Raw genomic sequence first — 17,891 nt, forward strand, 5'->3', positions numbered from 1 at the left:
ACGAAACCATCATCTCTGAATTGCCGGCTGGCAAAATGGGCCATTCTCTTATCACAGTACGACATGCAGTTTATGCCCCAAAAGGCGGTCAAGGGTCAAGCACTGGCCGACTTCTTAGCCGATCATCCAGTATCGGGAGCATCTAAGTTGTATGAAGAACTACCTGACGAAGTCGCCGAAGCTTGCGTTACTCGAGAAGCCACGCAAGTGTGGAAGTTATTCTTCGACGGTGCGTCCAGAGCAAATCCTCATGGAGCAATCACCGCAGGAGTAGGAGTAGTATTAATCTCTCCGAATGGCCACATAATCCCAAGGGGATTCTCTTTAATCGAACCTTGCACCAACAACGTAGCCGAGTATAATGCTCTGCTATTAGGAATGCAATTTGCTGAAGAACTTAATGTTCAGCACCTCGAGGCTTACGGTGATTCTCAACTCATCGTTAATCAAGTCCGAGGAGAATACGAAGTACGGCATGAAGATCTGATCCCGTATTACTTCGCAGTGCTAAAGCAAGCTCAAAAGTTTGAAGATTTCTTTATCGAATATATACCACGAGCTCAGAATGGTTATGCAGATGCTCTAGCCTCCTTGGCAACCTCATTAGCGTTGCCACCAAAGACTGAAACAACGATTCCAGTCGCGGGACGAAAATTATACTTTTCTAAAATTCCTACAAAAGAAAACTCAGACGAGACACCGTCAGGAGAAGTCTGTACAACCTCTGTGGAGTTTGAATCCAGGGATTGGCGATTCCCATACATCGACTATGCCGTATATGGAATTCTGCCAGAAGAACCAAAGGAAGCGGCCTCTATCAAACGAAAGGCCCTCCGATTCTATTACGACACAGTCTCTCAAGTCCTGTATCGTAAATTACATGATGGAGTTTTGCTTCGATGTCTCTCTCGAAAGGAAGCAAAAGAGGCCCTCAAGGAAGCTCACGGTGGTATGTGCGGAGCTCATCAACCCGGAGCCAAATTAGTAGATCGCCTCCGACGAATCGGTTATTATTGGCCGAAGATGTTTTCAGACGCAGTTGACTACGCTAAACGTTGTCACGCATGCCAAATTCATGGAGATTTCATCCATCAAGCACCGGGAAATTTACACCCCACGTCGGCGACTTGGCCATTCGAAATGTGGGGTATGGATATCGTCGGACCGATTTCCCCTCCGACGTCCAAAGGACACCGGTTCATTATAGCTGTAACTGACTATTTCTCTAAATGGGCGGAGGCCATCCTGTTGAAAGAAGTCAAGACTTCAAACGTGATTAAGTTTATCAAACATCACGTCATATACCGTTTTGGAGTCCCGAGGCGAATAGTTCACGACAATGGGACACAATTCGTAAGCTCTGGGTTTCAGAGATTCTGTGACAGATTCAGAATCCAAAGTGTTGCATCTATGGCTTATTATCCGCCAGCGAATGGTCTTGCAGAAGCTTTTAATAAAACCATAGTGAAGCTTCTCAAAAAGTTTGTTTCCAAAAGCCGGCGTGATTGGGATGAAAGACTTGGTGAATGTCTGTGGGCTTACCGCACGACAGTAAGGACCTCTACAAGAGCTACACCATTCTCTTTGGTATATGGCTGTGAGGCTGTGTTGCCATTGGAAATCCAGATCCCTTCTCTGAGAGTTGCCATTACAACTGGACTAACAGAAGAAGAAAAACATCAACGACGTCTGCAAGAACTTGAAGCCCTAGACGTCAAGCGACTTCAAGCTCAACAACAGATAGAGTTGTATCAAGCCCGTATTTCCAAAGCCTACAACAAAAAGGTTAAGGAACGGATTTTCAAGAAAGGCGATTTAGTGTTGGCCAACAGGCGACCCATGGTGATGACAAACAAAATCAAAGGGAAGTTCAATCCTAAATGGGAAGGGCCCTTCGTAATAGAATCAGTCTATTCGAATGGAGTGTATCGCCTCATCAATCAAGAAGGAGACAGGCTCATGATGCCAATTAATGGGAAGTTTCTTAAGAGATACTTCCCGTAAATCATGTAGCCCCCTAAACCCCAACCAAATCAGGCTGGGGGTTGCCTATTCATAGTGTAATTCTATCTTGTATTTCGTCATGTTAACACTACACCTCTGACGATTGTAATTTGACGGAATTATTCTAAATAAATAATAAAGGGAATTTCGATAACATTTGCATTATTTTCTATTGTCTTGAACCAGATTGCAAAAAAAAGACGATAAAGAGAAAAAGGGATATCGTTTTCATTCAATGTTGTTAATCTAAACACAAAATGATGACAAACAAAATGAAAACAATACAAAATTCCTTAATCAAGGACAGGTCAAGAGCTAAACATCAGGCTTCATTAATTTGAGGGTTTTTAGCCTAGACTTGAAGGCAGTGAAAGCAGAGAGTTTCTCCCGGTGAGCTGCTCGAACTTGTTCCTCGATCTCCTTTCTGAGTTCTGCTTCAATAGGAAGAGTAGCAACAATGTCCTTACGAGTCTGCTCAGCTGCGTGGAGTGTACGGCAAAATTTCGTATAAATTTGGCCACTTTTATGCTCAAGCTCTTTTCTGACATCCTCATAGTGGGCCAATTGAGCTTTCTTCTGGTCCAACTCGGCCTCTAATCGAGCGATAGTCTCTTCAATGTCACGGATATCAGAAGCAACACGTTTGATTTTAGCATATGCTTTAGAGTGTCGCTTCCTTAAAGCTGATATGCGGGCCTTTTTATCAGACAGGTCCTTGCGAAGAGTCCCTGGATGATGCGCTCTGGAGATTATCGCCAATGAAAGAGCCGGCTCCACTTCAGAATCTAAATTGGCGCGCTGTAACTCACTGAAAGCTGTCAATTCTGTCATCAAAAGAGTGATCCCACCCTGGCAGTGCTCAGTCTAGGATGCATCCCCTTTAGCCTTGATGTCGTCCAAACATTGGCTCAAGATGGATTCACAGTCTTCAAGAGAAGCCCCCTCAACACTGACCATATTAATAATTGTTTGCATCCAACGTTCCAGTTCATCAATTGATTTCTTCAGAGCCCCTGAGCGTGGAGGAGGAAGAGTTGGATAGATTGGATCCGTATGATCATCCTGAACAGGTGTTGGAGCAACTTCAGAAGAATGGCCCTCTCCAGCCCTATCGTCCTCAGGAACCGAGGGGATTGATTGGGGCATTTCGTCCTCTCCGTCAGTAAAACGCTCAACGAGCGCAGACTTCATCGCATCCCCCATTAATTTGGCCTTCTTGGAATTCTTGGCCATGACAGGCATTCGTTTACGAATTCTCCGGTCGTATTCACCTTGCTCAGCAGCAGAAAGAGCCTTCTTACCCGATCTTAAAGAACGAGGCTTAGGAACAGGCTCTTCTGCAGGAATCTCCTCAGTTGTCTTTTCTTCAGGAGAATCATCAATTGGTCTTCCCTCTTCAATCCCCGTAGGAACCTCTGCCTCAGAAGGTTCTACGGTGGATAAGTCCTTAGGAGCTTCAACGGCTCCAGTCGCTTCCTGTTCATAAGATAGGTACTCTTCCATCCCGGGCAGACGAGTACTCGCAGAACCACTCCGTGAACGGTACAATTCCCGAATCTCGTTTATACATGAAGTATAAACGTCATATTCCGGAATCCGAGAAGCTTCAGCAAACCACTGGCGGAAATCCATAATAGTGGAGCAGCCGGGTGGTGAATTGGGTAAAGTGAATTGCGCATGGGTTCCCCCGGCGGAGAAGAAGTACCATGCGCGAGCTCCTTCGTATAAATTCCCAATCTGAGCTAATGCTGGGTTAGGATTGCCAACATAGAGTTGGTCATATCCAAACTGTCTGGAAAATCGAGAAGGCATGTAAGGCTCAATTACGCACTTTTCACGCGAGCGATAGACCAGGTAGCCTAACCTGATCATAAGAAGCCAGCTGAATGTACCCTCTTCCAAAGAAGATGAGCCTTCAAAAAGCAAGTCCATGAAACGGGCATCCTCCACATCAGCTCCGTCAAAGTTAGGAGCATAGCAGAAAACCCGGTAATTATCTTCCCGGGATAGAAGCTGTCGAGCCCTGACTATATAAGAACTAGTCTACGTGGCCGACTCCAATCTTTGTACGAAGGGAGTATAAGCATCATCCCCTTTATGCACTCCCATCATCAAGGGAGGGAAATGCAACACGAACCAGGCCACTAAATACGTATATGGCATAGGTACACGTGGTTGAGAAGCCTTCCCAGCTTTCTTCCTAGTAGCTTTGACTCCCGAAGCACTGAGAAGTTCCGAAGTCAATACCCTCAGGCCGTTCTGGATACAGCCAACCATAGCAGTAAGGAGACTCACAGGTCTCCCATGCACTAGCAAATTAGCTGGGTACACAACCTCAGATAATATCGCCTCTATTGGTCTCGATGGTGCCACACACCGCTTCAACCAAATCATGAAGAAACCTGCAAGTAGAGCCGTGTCAGAGATAGGAACTGTGGCTTGGTAGTGGAAACTTTCAAATTCGACACCAGCTTCAAAATCATCCTCAGCATGCTCGGCCTTATAAATAGCACCAGGAGCCTTAATCCGAGCCTGGGCGTCCTTGAGTGAGACAACTGCGACACGGGATACGGCTACATCTTTCCGATTCAAGTTTTGAAAGAGGTAGTCTGCCCATGTAGTATGCATAATGCCCCCTCCACGCATCCCAAAGACTTGGGCACATATGTGGAAGTGGCACATCAATTCCCAGAAAGTAGCATAAATTTCCGGGTGTGCCACCTTCAGTAAGGAAAGCTCCTCGGTGGTGGGGATAAATTCCTCGTAGGGCGTTTTTCCAAGCGACAGACCCGATACTGCCTGCATCTCATGAAGAGCAAAACCTAACTCTCCTGTAGGCGTGAAGAATGTGCAGCTGTCAGGGTTATATTTCTCCAACATAGCGAAGAAATTATGAAGACTCTGCACGACTCCCTGTCGCGTAGCTAACACAGGAACTGTGAGACCCGATTGAGCGAGCGAGTCCTTAAGCTCCTCAAGAACAAAGTCAACCATGCGGGTCCACCAACCTCCTTCTCCAGAGCAGACCCATCCAGGGGACCTGAACGTCTGGGTAGAGAATTCACCCTGAGTTGCAAGGAATTGGCGAATAAAGATTTTCGCTGGACGTGGCATCTCCCGAACCAGTTCCTTCTTCTCAAACAAACCAGGTTTTAACCCCTTGAGTTGTTCCCCGATTTGTGTACGAGCTCGTCGACTAAATCCAAGCGACACGTTCTCCTTTTCCTTCACTACGTCGAAGGTCAAACCCCGACGACAGCTCGCATTCAGAAAGTAGGAAAGAGGGTACATCCTCTTCATGTTAGGGAGGAATAAAAAGCGGGTATCAACTCTCCGCAGCAGCTTTGAGTCTTCCACGTATGTGAGATGATCATCAGCTGGTATGCGATCTCCAAATATGAACGCTGGTTTAGAAAACTGGGTATGACCGGCAGGGGTCTCCATGTCTAAATCAGTTATCAGAATCCTGAGAGTAGAGCATTGGGGGAATTTAATCATTTCCGCCCTTTCCGAATCAGGAAAAGTACACAATGGAATCCTGTTCTGAAGACTGAATAATTCATTCGGGTCAGGTCCACCAATGTATCCGAAATGGTGCTCTTGTGAAAGCGGCACGTTTGGGAGAAGCACTGCATAATCAAAAGCAGAAGTTAGTAGCTAGAAGCGAGCTATCGACATAAAGACATAGTCAGAAACACAAAGGGTTAAAGTCTCGTCCCCAACGCGAAGGTCAAACCTCGCGTCAGAAATCTCCAACGCGAGGGTCGAATCTCGCGTCAGAAGCCTCAAACGCGAGAGTCAACCCCGTGTTGAAGAAGTCTCAAAACGCGAGAGTCAACCTCGTGTTGAAAAATTTGAACGCGAGGGTCGAGACCCACATGGGATCCCAACCCCGCGTTTTCATTGAGTTAAAACGAGTCATCTTCCTCGTTATCAAGAACCCATCTAGGGTTTTCAAAGAACTTGCCAAGGCAAGTTATTTCGGTCAGCACTCACCACGACAGGGAGGCCCCTGCGACGGCGACGTCGACGGCAAAGTCCTCGCACGAACAAGAACACCGCCAGTGTTCTCAGCCGACGGCATGTCGGAAGTCACCTCAGCGACTCTCTTGGAGTTCGAACCCCTTCTCCGAGGTGCCATTGATGCAGTTGATCGAAAGAAGGTCCTTTGAACAAGGAAGACGAAGTTCGTCGGAGATTTCACCGAAATCAAACGAGAATTCTCGTTCTTGAAAATAGCCGAAAGTCTTGAAAGTCAATTGACTTTTGACGTGACCGCTCAGGTCTACTTATAACAGCCGTCAAGCTGTTAAGAGGGCACGGGATTCTAGGAAGTGAATCCCAACCAAAAACAATCTTCAAACCAAAAACAAACACTAACACACTTAAACCCTTATTTAAAACTCTTTAAACTTGTTTAAAACATTTCTTAAGTTTTCTTAGAAGTATGAGGCATGGGGTATATATAGGCTCATGAAACAAGTCCAAAAACCAAGAAAAACACCCCCAAAACATTAAAATAAACAAATCAAATATCAAACGCGAAGGTCACCCCAGCGTTGCAATTCTTCTAAACGAAGAACATGCACTTGTAAGCCCGCTTAACGGGGTGTTAGTCAAGACCTCTGTATTTCTTCAGCAGAATTCAAATTCTCATTGGGTTAATACTGCACCCCAAAATCCTGCTCAAATCACAAGTATCACAATTCATCGCTCCGATGATAAAACACATAGCAGTTAAGTCCAAAAACCAAGAAAAACACCCCCAAAACATTAAAATAAACAAAAAACAGAACTAGCCATTACTGTGCAACGATAACCTGACCGGTCGACCGCCGAGCGTCGTCCGGTCGACCGCACTGTTCACAGCAACAAAAAAGGCTCTCTGGACATTTTCCGGTCGACCGCGGTGACACTCCCGGTCAATTCATCGCTCCGATGATAAAACACATAGCAGTTCTCCCCTGTGAGACGCTATAATATTCTTTCCCCATAAATGTCACGTTAAAATTACACCTCTGACAAAATCAACTTATCGATTCTCGTCAATGGAACGATAAGTCCTCAAAATTGCCCTGATCGCAATATTTCTTCTGTCACGTTAAAATTACACCTCTGACAAAAGGCTCTCTGGACATTTTCCGGTCGACCGCGGTGACACTCCCGGTCGACCGCATTACTGTAGCACTATACATCTAGTTTTGTAAAATTAATTAAAAATAGTAAAACAGCTTCAAAAATTATGAAATTTTGTAGGAAGGTTCTAGACATGTAGAATGACATGTTAGAGAAAGAATTTCAGAAAACGAATTTCCCAATTGAGAGAAATAAATATTTGAACACAGATTTACAGTTTCTGAAAAACTGCTGACATACACAATTGCCCTGATCGCAATATTTCTTCTGTCACGTTAAAATTACACCTCTGACAAAATCAACTTATCGATAGAACGATAAGTCCTCAAAATTGCCCTGATCGCAATGTTTCTTCTGTCACGTTAAAATTACACCTCTGACAAAATCAACTTATCGATTCTCGTCAATAGAACGATAAGTCCTCAAAATTGCCCTGATCGCTCATCTGTTTTGTAAAACATGCACGAACATGTGCACGAACAAAAACATGATTTTGTAAATTCCATTAAACATAGCAAATCAATTCCAAACTTGATGAAACTTTGCAAAGTATTTGTAAACATGAAAACAAACATGTTGGAAAAAGAATTTCTCAAATTGAATTTCTATTTGTAAAAACTCATGTATTTTGCAAGTGTGTCCAAAGCATGAAAACTCAAAACCATACATAACTATATATATACCTTCTTTTAGTGTTTAAAGCAAAACATAACACAGGAAGAATTCTACCATTCAGCCCCATTGCGGGAAGAAGTTACTCCTCAGCTGTTTGAAACTTTCTAGAAGTATCTTAAACGATAATGAAGAGAGTTCGTTGCATCAGAACCATTGTGGAGACCTATTCTAAGTCAAGATCTCAGGCATTTCTCGTGATTTGTTACTTAAAATCAAAACATGATAAATGCAAGAAACAATGAGAAGCTAATATCACTTTTTATTCAAGAACCAAAAGAATGTGATACAAGATAATCTTGTTCTTATCAAAAGAACATTACAAGAGCAAAATTCACTCATGCATCAAATCAAAAGAAGTGAGTTGGGCCCTAATTTGGTTTAGCTCCTCTTCGTGAGTGGTTTGTACCATAGCTTCAGCCTTTGCCCGGAGCTCTTCCTCGTTGGGTACGATGATGGCCGCTGCTTCATTCCTAGCTTGTGCCAAAGCTCGAGCCTGTGTATGATATTCCAAAGCGCCAGTGGTATTTTGGGTGCTAAGGATATTGACAACGTTTTCTTCACGGGAAAGTTCAGCCTTTAAGCGCAGGACTTCGGCCTCAGCTTCGACAAGTCTATCACGAAGCGAATTCATAGAAGTTGTCGAGCGTTCTAACTCTTCTTGCTTCCGAATATTACGCTCATGAAGCTCTGCAACTTGACGTTCTCTTTCAGCCAAGTCCCGCTCTACCGCCTCCCGGCGAGCCACTTCTGCAACCTGAAGACTGGCCAGAGTGGACACAATCTCTGGCTGAAGTTCTTTCTGGCCCAGGGCTTCGAAGCGTTGTAATTGCTCTTCCAAGTGGAGAATAATTTCTGAACAGCGCTCGAACCACTGAATATTGCCCACACTCCTGACCCCATTCAAGCCTGCCTTTAAAAGAGGTCGGAAGGAGTTTAAAGTCCCCCGACCATTCACCATGTACTCAATTACTGTTTTCGCAAGGCTATTTAGATATACCAGGGAGATCTGAAGAAATTCAGGTGTGTCAGCGAGACTAGGAACCAGAGCCGACGACGCCCCTTTAGCTATCGAAGTTAGTGCAGGGGATCCTGGCGCCGAAGCTGCGGAAGCGGTAGAAATATTCAATTGTGAAGGGCTTGAGGTTAAAGCCATCATCGCCCTTGCTTGAGATGTGCTTGGCTGTGCCTCTGTTGGAGTAAGCGAGATCTTCAGCAATGCAGTAGGCGAAGCAGCTACAGTAGTCTCAGGCAACACTACAGGTGTAGGCTGCGCTTGCACAGGAGCCAACACCGGCACAAGCTGCTGCTCCGGAGGAGGAGTTGCGACAGTAGTTTCAGGCAACGCTACAGGTGGAATAGTTGCCGTAGGAGAGCCACGTAAATGTTGCTCTTCTAAAGGAGCCGACACATGTTCTGGCACTGAAGCAGTAGCAGCAGTGGTCCCTGGAGAAGGTGAACCTGCACGAAAAAAGGGTCGGAACGCAGAAAACACATGCGGAAGAAGTCGAAGGAAACTAGACTTACCGGAGATGTGAAAAGGAGTATAACCAGATACTTTATCGGATGGGACCTTGGGAGCATCATCATCAAAAGTGGTGACGTCATCGATGGAATCATGCTCATCGTCATCTTCACCATCACCTGACATGTTGCCAACATCAGCATCCTCATTGCCTCTATTTCCGTCAGCTGCATCACCAATTGGGGAGTCGTCATAATCAACTCGCTCCTCATCATCCTGAACAGCTGAAGACTCCGGAGGACTTGCACCAGCAGCTGGTCTGTTCATAAGTCCCGTTATAGGACTAGGCATTAAATCACCAGCTTGTGACATTAATGCTGAAGGAGAAGGAGATGGATTATCTTCAAGACCCCCTGGTTCCAATGCAGGAGACCTAGGAAGATCCATCACCGGAGCAGACTCTGCATCTGCAACCAATAATTCGTCCTCTTCCTCAGGAGGATGGTAAGAAGAGGCTTCGCCCGATAAAGCTGGGCCGTGAGAACGAAGTCCAGCTCTATGTGGCAGGCCCGCCACGGACGATTCTTGTTGTTCTTCATTTACAGCAGCTTTGATGCTCAGCCATCAACATGGATTTTTGCTGTCCTTTGGAGGGAGAATCCACCAGAAGTTTCCGACGAATTTGCTTATCATATTTGCCGGCCTCATCTGCAGAGAGTTTTCTTTTCCCCGCCGCTCTTGTCACGGGAGGATCAACCACTCGTTGCTCTTCCTCTGGAACAGGCTCAGCTGTCTGTTCTTCTTCCTGTCCAATAGATTGATTCTCAATGGACAGAAACTCTTCGATCCCTTTCAAACGGGATGTCTTGGACCCCTTCCTTAAATTATACATATGCCTAATGTCTTTCAGGCAAGATGTATTCAAGTTGTAGTTGGGAGTCTGAGAAGCGCCGTAATACCAATTACAGATGCTGATGGAGGTATAAGAATTAGCAGTTTTGTGAGGAAGCTTGAAGACGGCTTTGGTACAGCCTGCTACAGAATAATACCAAGCCCTGGCTCCTTCATACAAATTGCCTATGATTGAAAGTTGAGAACGAGGGTTCCCGACATACAACTGATCATACCCAAATTGGCGAGCGAACCTATAGGGTTGGTAAGGCTCGATGAAGCATTTGGCGCCTTGTCGGAAGATCAGGTAGCCTGGCCTGATAGAAAGAAGCCAATGGAAAACACCCCCGCTCAGCTGAGTGAATCCATTGGGACCTGCCGTATCCTGATATTCTGCTCCATAGATGTCGCCCTCAAAATCAGGGAAACAGCGGTAGATGTGGAAATGGGTGTCTCGCGCTAAGATTTGGCGAATTCTAACCATGTATCCCCTTTCCCACTTTGCAGACTCTAGTCGCTGCACAAATGGGATGAATGAATCTCCCCGGGGAGAGGCTGCACTCATCAAAGGAGGACAGTGAAGCACGTACCAAGCCATCAAATAGGCATATGGCATTGGTACCCTGGGATTGGGAGTTTTGAAAGTCTTGTGACCCTCAGATTCCACCTCTGTAACACCAACAAAGTCAGAGGCCAACTCCCGCAGGCTATAATGTAAGCAACCCACCATGGCACTGAGGAGGCTCACAGGTCTCCCATGTGCTAAGAGAACAGCTGGGTAGACCACCTCAATAGCAAGGGCATCGACCGGCCTGGTAGGAATGACGCAACGCTTGAGCCATAGCATCAAGAATCCAGCCAGCAACGCCGCGTCGGAAATTGGAATCAGGGCTTGATAATGGAAGCTTTCAAACTCTGTATGAGCCGGGAAAACATCCTCCTTGGCCTCGTTGGTGTAATGGGAGGTAGCGTCGTCAATACGAGCCTGAACCTCTTCCAAAGTACTGACAGGCAATCGGGTCACAGAGCCTCCTTTAATGGTCAAGTTCCGGAATAAATATTCCGCCCAAGACACTTGTTCGATGCCGCTTCCGTGAGCCCCCGTCAGCTACATGCAGATATGGAAGTGACACATCACTTCCCAGAGAGTGGCGTAAATTTCTAGGCTGGTCTTCTTCAAAAGTTTAAGTTCCGCAGATCCCGGAACAAATTCTTCATAAGGTAAATCCCCGAGAATAAGACCTGAGACTTCGTGCATCTCGTGAAGAACGAAGCCTAGCTCCCCCACAGGGGTGAAGAAAGTGCAAGTCTCGGGACTATACTTCTCCAATATGGAGAAGAAGTGAAAGTGGCTCTGAATAATCCTAAACTTAGTAGCCCGCACTGGAACCAGTAATCCAGCTTGGGTAAGAGGGGTTTCTAATTCATCCAAAACGAACTTGGTCATCTGGGCCCACCACCCTGTCACTAGAGAATGAACCCAACCAGGAGCTCTAAATCCTTGTGCGGGGAATTCTCCTTTCTTTTCCAAAAATCTCTTAATAAAGGTCTTCGCCGGGCTGGGTGCTTCGCCAAGGGGATCCTCCTTAGCAAATAAACTCGGTCGCAAAGCTGTCACCTGCCGGTTATAACCAACTGTGCGGACCCCGTAAAAAGTCAAAGTCCCGAGAGCAACCCCATCTTGATCCTTAACCAGGGGCCAATCCATATGCCTTGGGACAGAAGCACACTGGAAATAAGATATGGGGAACATCCTCTCCATATTGGGCAAGAAAAGGTTGCGGTCCCCAACTTTCCGCAACCACTTATAGTCCCCATCATAAGCAATGCTTGCGTCGAAGTCAACAAAGTCCCCGAAAAGATATTCAGGTTTAACTATTGGCTTACGGCTTGGGCTTTCAAGTCGGGCGTCCGTAACCAATGTCCTAAGAGTATCGGAAGAAGCTTGGGTAATTAATTCTACGCGACTTTTCTCCCTAATTCGGAAAACTGGGAGTTCTTGGCGCGAGCTGAAGGCCATGTTCATGTCCGCACCACCTGCATGCCCAAAATGGTGGCGAAAAAGAAGAGGTTCACTGGTATGACGCACTGCAAAAAGAGGAAAAGAGTTAGACAACTCGAAATCAAAGCTCAGACGCGAAGGTCAAACCTCGCGTCAAACAAGCTCAGACGCGAAGGTCCAACCTCGCGTCAAAGAAGCTCAGACGTGAAGGTCGAACCCCGCGTCAGATAAGCTCAGACGCGAAGGTCCAACCCCGCGCCAGAAAGTTCAGACGCGTAGGTTGACCCTCGCGTCAAAAATCTCAGACGCGCAGGTCGACCCCCGCGTCAAGAAAGATGAAACGACGGAGTCCAGCCCCGCGTTATTGAAACGAGTTTCCTCGTTGATCTCAAGATCAGAACTTGCCGAAGCAAGTTTAATGGCCATAGAGGTCATACTCACCACCAATCAAAGGGAGTTGGGGCGGCACATCCGCCTGAGCAGCAGCGCCGCCGGCCGGCGCTGACGAGGCAGACCCTCGAGCGGCAGCAGCATCGGATTTGGAAGCGGTTGGCTTCTTGGGTGCCATTGAATCTCGTCGGAGAAGAAGAACAGTTTTCGCCGGAAATAAGAACGAAAATTTTTCGTTAAGGTTTCAAGAAGAGTCGAAAGACTCTTGATTTGACCCCTAGCGGTCTATTTATAGACAGCTATGAGCTGTCAAATCGTAACGGACGGGATTCGAGGCCATCAGCCCGCCCAAACTCGACCCTCGCGTTCGAGTTGGTTGAGCTTCCAAACGCGATGGCTCACGTTCGCGTTCAAAATTCTCAACGCTGAGCTCACCCACGCGTTCCAATCCCCAAAGGCAGAAATTATCTCTGTGTTTGGATCGCTATGTTAGCAACTTCTTGACTACCAAGGCTACGACATGGCCCCTGATAACTAACAGAAGAGCTAACAGCAATCATCAAGGCGAATAAAGCCGGGAAGAAACAAACGACTCCACTGGGGAGTCTATTGGAGGAGTACAGATAGATCACAATCAACAACGGCGAAATCATCTGGCCCGATCAAACGGAGTGAGCAATCAATCCACCAAATTTTGGGATCCAAAGTATTCCGAAAATTCGTCCCAGCCAACCGCGAACTTTCGAAAACTTTGGAGGGGGTTCTGTAGGCTGTCTAAAAATCACAATAGATAGCTTATCCAAACAAGCTCCGACAATGGAGGTCACAATCAGACGACTTCCCAATCATTGCATCCGCAACTCCACAATCGCCACAAACACGACCTCACTTCTGAGATGATTGATCTTGATGGCTGCGACAACAGCACTAATATTATATTAGCAACTATTAGAGATGCTGATGAGTAATGGGATGATTTTAGAAAGAAAAGGATGGACTTAGATGGTGAGTTGCTTGGTAGAGAGCTGTGGGCAAATATTCGTCTTCAAGACACTATGGATGTTAATTCCCGTCAAGCTCTCACAACGAAAGCTACAATCAAATAGCTTTCGCGCCGATAATCGAAACATACAATCAGATAGTTGTTTGGTAGAGAGCTGTGGGCAAATATTCATCTTCAAAACACTATGGATGTTGATTCCCGTCTAGCTCCTACAACGAAAGCTACAATCAAAAAGCTTTCAGGTCGGTGAACGAAAGTTGCGAATGGAGGGCTTTTCACATAGATCGAGAGGAGTTACAATTCAACGACACTTCCGACAACGGATGAAAACTCTATTCAGCAGTCTTCACAATCTACAGTGAAAGTTACAATCTGACGACTTTCACACTCCACAACAGCTAAAGCCAGGATTACTGAACAACGGTCCTTGCAATGCAACACAGAAGAAGCTACAAGTCAAATAGCTCATTCTGAGACGCGGATGTCATCCCCGCGTCACCACTTTGGAAATGAAGGCGACCCCCGCGTCGCCAAGCCACAATCCAAACACGAGCGACCCTCGCGTTCGTAGGAGTCCAACCAACAAGGACCCCCGCATTTACAAGCAGGCAACAAGCCAAAACGCGAGCGACCCTCGCGTTCAATGGTGTTCAGCTAACACCCAACCTCGCGTCTCAATCCTAAGAAGCGAAGTTGGGTTCTGAACGCCAGATTGGGCGTTTGACTTGTTCAAACATGAGTCGAACGGTTCCAAAACCGTTTATCCCACGTTCAGAGGGGTTTTCATCTACGTAGGAGCGGATATAGGGGTCAGTTACAACCTCTTTGAAACAACAGAAGATTTAGCAAGGATCAAAACCACTCGGGTTTGGAGATTTTAGCAGCAGCGAAATCCTTGAAGATAGGATTTTTGAATCAATCTCAGAAGATCAAATCTAAGGGGATTCGTCAGCAACAGAATGACAGCTTGATCATTAACCGAATTTTCGGTTCCAACAACTCTACTCACAGAGTTCAAACTCGTTCAGAGTTCTTAAAAACTCATTCAGAGTTAAACACCAAACTTTCTACAAAAGTTCATTGTTCCCATGAGAGAGAGACAGTCGGATCGTCAACGGAGAGCAAATTCGACGCAAGCAATTGAAGGAGGCATTCCATCGCTACCGAGAAGAACCCAGTTTTAAACAAAGGGGAAAACCAAATTTGTTTTCCTCTCTTTTGTAATCAAGTTGTAATCGAGATCAAAGGAATCAAAGTCAAATTTTCTTTATTCTCTTCTTTGCAATTTTTCCTACATACACTATTTTGTAAAATGATGATATTTTTTATTTGGGAGGTCCTTTCTGATAACCAGTAACTGTAGCATGTTTATTATCATGTCTATAATCATTCCCCAAAGTTTTACATTTTTTTGGAATTTGTTTGATATTTTTAAACAGCATTTTAAAATCAGCAAATCAGATTTTCTGTCATATCAGTTTTCGATCGACCGCACCGGTCGACCGCTTAATTGTTCATTTGTTTCTGGACAGCAGAGAGTTTGTCGGTCGACCACACCGGTCGACCGAAAGCTCAAATTTTCCATCGGTCGACCGATGCAGTCGACCAACGAAGTTCCCACATGTTTTCCCAGTCTGGGATCTGCATCGCGGTCGACCGAAAATTTCGTCGGTCAACCTCCGCTCAGTCTGACTGTTTCCAACGGCTAGTTTTTGTTACCGTTGGCTGGGGTTTTTGGTCTTTTGTTTTGGGAGTTTTGGCTGAGATTTCAAGTGGGTATAAATACCCTATTGCTGTTCTTTTTCAAAAAATTCAAAAAGTTTTTAAACAAGTTTTAAACAAGGGTTTAAGTGTGTTTAAGTGTTTGTTTTGTTTGTGAAGAAGTTTTCACAAGTGGAGGAGATCATCTTCTTGTTTGGGCTCCAATCTCCATCTCTCCTTCTTATCTTCCATTGAGAAGTTTTCTAAACTCTACTCTAGCTTTCATTTATTATTTGTCAATTATCATTTCTATTAAAGCTAGTTTTATATTGAGTTTAGTTGATTTGATTTTATCTCATTGTTACACACACCCACTTGAGCTTATTGTATTTGCATACATAGTATATTAGGGTTGTGAGAGATTGTAACATTGAGTTGTGCTTAATTATGTTCTCATCTATTATAGAGAACAAATTTATATTTGTTACATTGTGAGTGTTGTAAGGTTTTCGGTGAGCTAGAAAACCGAGTGTGTTGTGAAGTTTTCGGTGAACTAGAAAACCGATTGTGAGGAGTGACGTTGATCGGTGAGCATTGAAAACCGATACTGTGAGGTGTAAACGTTATTCGGGTGAACGTAGAAAACCCGGTTGTGATAGTGGTTTTCTCCCCGGAAGTGGGGAGCGGAGATGTAGGACAGAAGGTCCGAACTCCGTGATCATATCTTGTGTTTGAGTGTGCTTTGGCGTTTATTTATACTTGTGTTTATAATTCTTGTCGCCATTGTCATTAGCTCATTATTTATATGATCCACTATCTAGTTCATATTGTTTACCCTTGTGTTAGTTTATATATCCTTGCATATATATTTCATTATATAGGATATATCTCATTATTTATATTGCTTATCCTAGCTCATATATCTTGTGGTATTTCATACTTGCTAGGATAACTTATTAATTAGTTTTTAATTGGCATATAATCGGATTAGATTAGCATAAGACCCTAATCACCCCCTCCCCCCTCTAGGGTCTAACATTAATGTCAGAATCAATTCAAAATCAACACATCATACGTTGGACTGAGCAATTAGCTACAACTTTAAGGTCCCATGGTGACACATATAGTGACGTATTCCACGACATGGTATTTGATCACTTGTATGAGTCTGAGAAAGAGGCAATGAGGTTTTTTATCAAAACGAAGGAGGCGCAGAAGAGGTTTATTGAAAGTCTTGCGGTGGCCCAAGGATGGGATTCATCCTTGGCTTGATGGATTCATGTGATCTTGTGAGCTTGGTTATTTTGTGCACACGACACTCTATTTTGCTAAAAACATGATGTTCATATACTTTGCATTTGTGTTGCTAATTATTAAAATCCTACACAAATTTATATTTTGTTAATTGCAAACTTTAGATGTTACAAGTCATGTTGCTAATTCCTAAACACGTACACATACTTATATTTTGTTAATTGCAAACGGTAGATGTTGCAATACATGTAGCTAATATTTGTTGTTGGTTATATTCATGTTGCTAATTGTTATTGTTGGTTATTTGTGCTTAGATTGAGTCAATTGTTGTTGGTGTCTTGTGGGATATAAAGCTCGGTATGAGCTAAATGACACTTGGCTTTTTGGTACTCTATTTCTGGTATAGGCTCTCTTCGTACTTGTTTATTTTGATGGGCAATAATGATAATAATAAACTGAGAATGTAGCCTATATTTATTGTGTAATGCTTAGGCGAGGCAATTTTATGTGGAATGCAACATATATTGATATTTCAATGTTTGAGTGAGACAAACCATCAAAAGAGCAGCCTATGTTACATCATAAATATTTAGGTGAGACAATCTTTTATGACAAATATATTTATATCCTGAGCCCTAGTAAGTATTCATGTAATGGTGGATTTGTGCGCAATCTTTTATGACAAATATATTTATATCCTGAGCCCTAGTAAGTATTCATGTAATGGTGGATTTGTGCTCATTGTCGAATATATTTATATCCTGAGCCCTAGTAAGTATTCATGTAATGGTGGATTTGTGCTCATTGTCGAGGTGTTGATGCTGTTTTCTTTTGGTTGGACTGATTTTAGAGCTTGTTTAGCTCTCTATTCTACGTTGTATTAGTGGTTTGTGCTCGTTGTCGAGCCGTTGGTGCTATTTTCTTTTAGTTGGACTGATTTTTGAGCTTGTTTAGCTCTCTATTCTACATTGTATTGGTGATTTGTGCTCGTTGTCGAGCTGTTAGTGCTGTTTTCTTTTGGTTAGACTGGTTCTAGAGCTTGTTTAGCTCCCTATTCTATATTGTGGGGGTTTTGGTTAATATTTGTGCTCGTGTCGAGTTGTTGGGGCTGCTTTTTTGTTATTGTGCTGATTTCGAGCTTGTTTAGCTCTATATTGTGGGGTTTTTCGATGATATTTGTGCTCGTTGTCGAGTTGTTGGGGCTATTTTTTCCTTAAAAAATACTGGTTTTGAGCTTGTTTAGCTATATTGTGGGATTTTTGGTTGATATTCGTGCTCGTTGTCAAGCTGCTGAGGCTGTTTTTTTTGTTATTATGCTAATTTTAAGCTTGTTTAGCTCTATATTATGGGGTTTTTGGATGATATTCGTGATC

General features: G+C 44.3%; 1 protein-coding gene across 1 annotated transcript; it reads right to left on the reverse strand.

Moving 5' to 3' along the window:
• On the reverse strand, positions 8,147-10,169 carry LOC109842021 (translation initiation factor IF-2-like). The gene is made up of 3 exons (XM_020410942.1): positions 9,881-10,169; positions 9,457-9,654; positions 8,147-9,273 (listed from the first exon to the last, which is right to left on the reverse strand). The coding sequence occupies exons 1-3, from the start codon at positions 10,167-10,169 to the stop codon at positions 8,147-8,149; spliced, it is 1,614 nt and encodes a 537-aa protein (XP_020266531.1).

The sequence above is a fragment of the Asparagus officinalis genome, chromosome 5, assembly GCF_001876935.1.
Source record: "Asparagus officinalis chromosome 5, Aspof.V1, whole genome shotgun sequence".
NCBI classification, from domain to species: domain Eukaryota; kingdom Viridiplantae; phylum Streptophyta; class Magnoliopsida; order Asparagales; family Asparagaceae; genus Asparagus; species Asparagus officinalis.

Bases quoted from the DNA above. Each gene is read 5' to 3' on its own strand.
- LOC109842021 (XM_020410942.1), bottom strand. From the start codon at position 10,169: ATGTATAATTTAAGGAAGGGGTCCAAGACATCCCGTTTGAAAGGGATC. The intron at 9,655-9,880 runs GTAAATGAAGAA...CTTCTCCTTCAG, and splicing joins GGCTGAGCATCAAAGCTGCT to CATTAATGTCACAAGCTGGT. The intron at 9,274-9,456 runs GTGATGGTGAAG...TTTTTCGTGCAG, and splicing joins TGATGTTGGCAACATGTCAG to GTTCACCTTCTCCAGGGACC.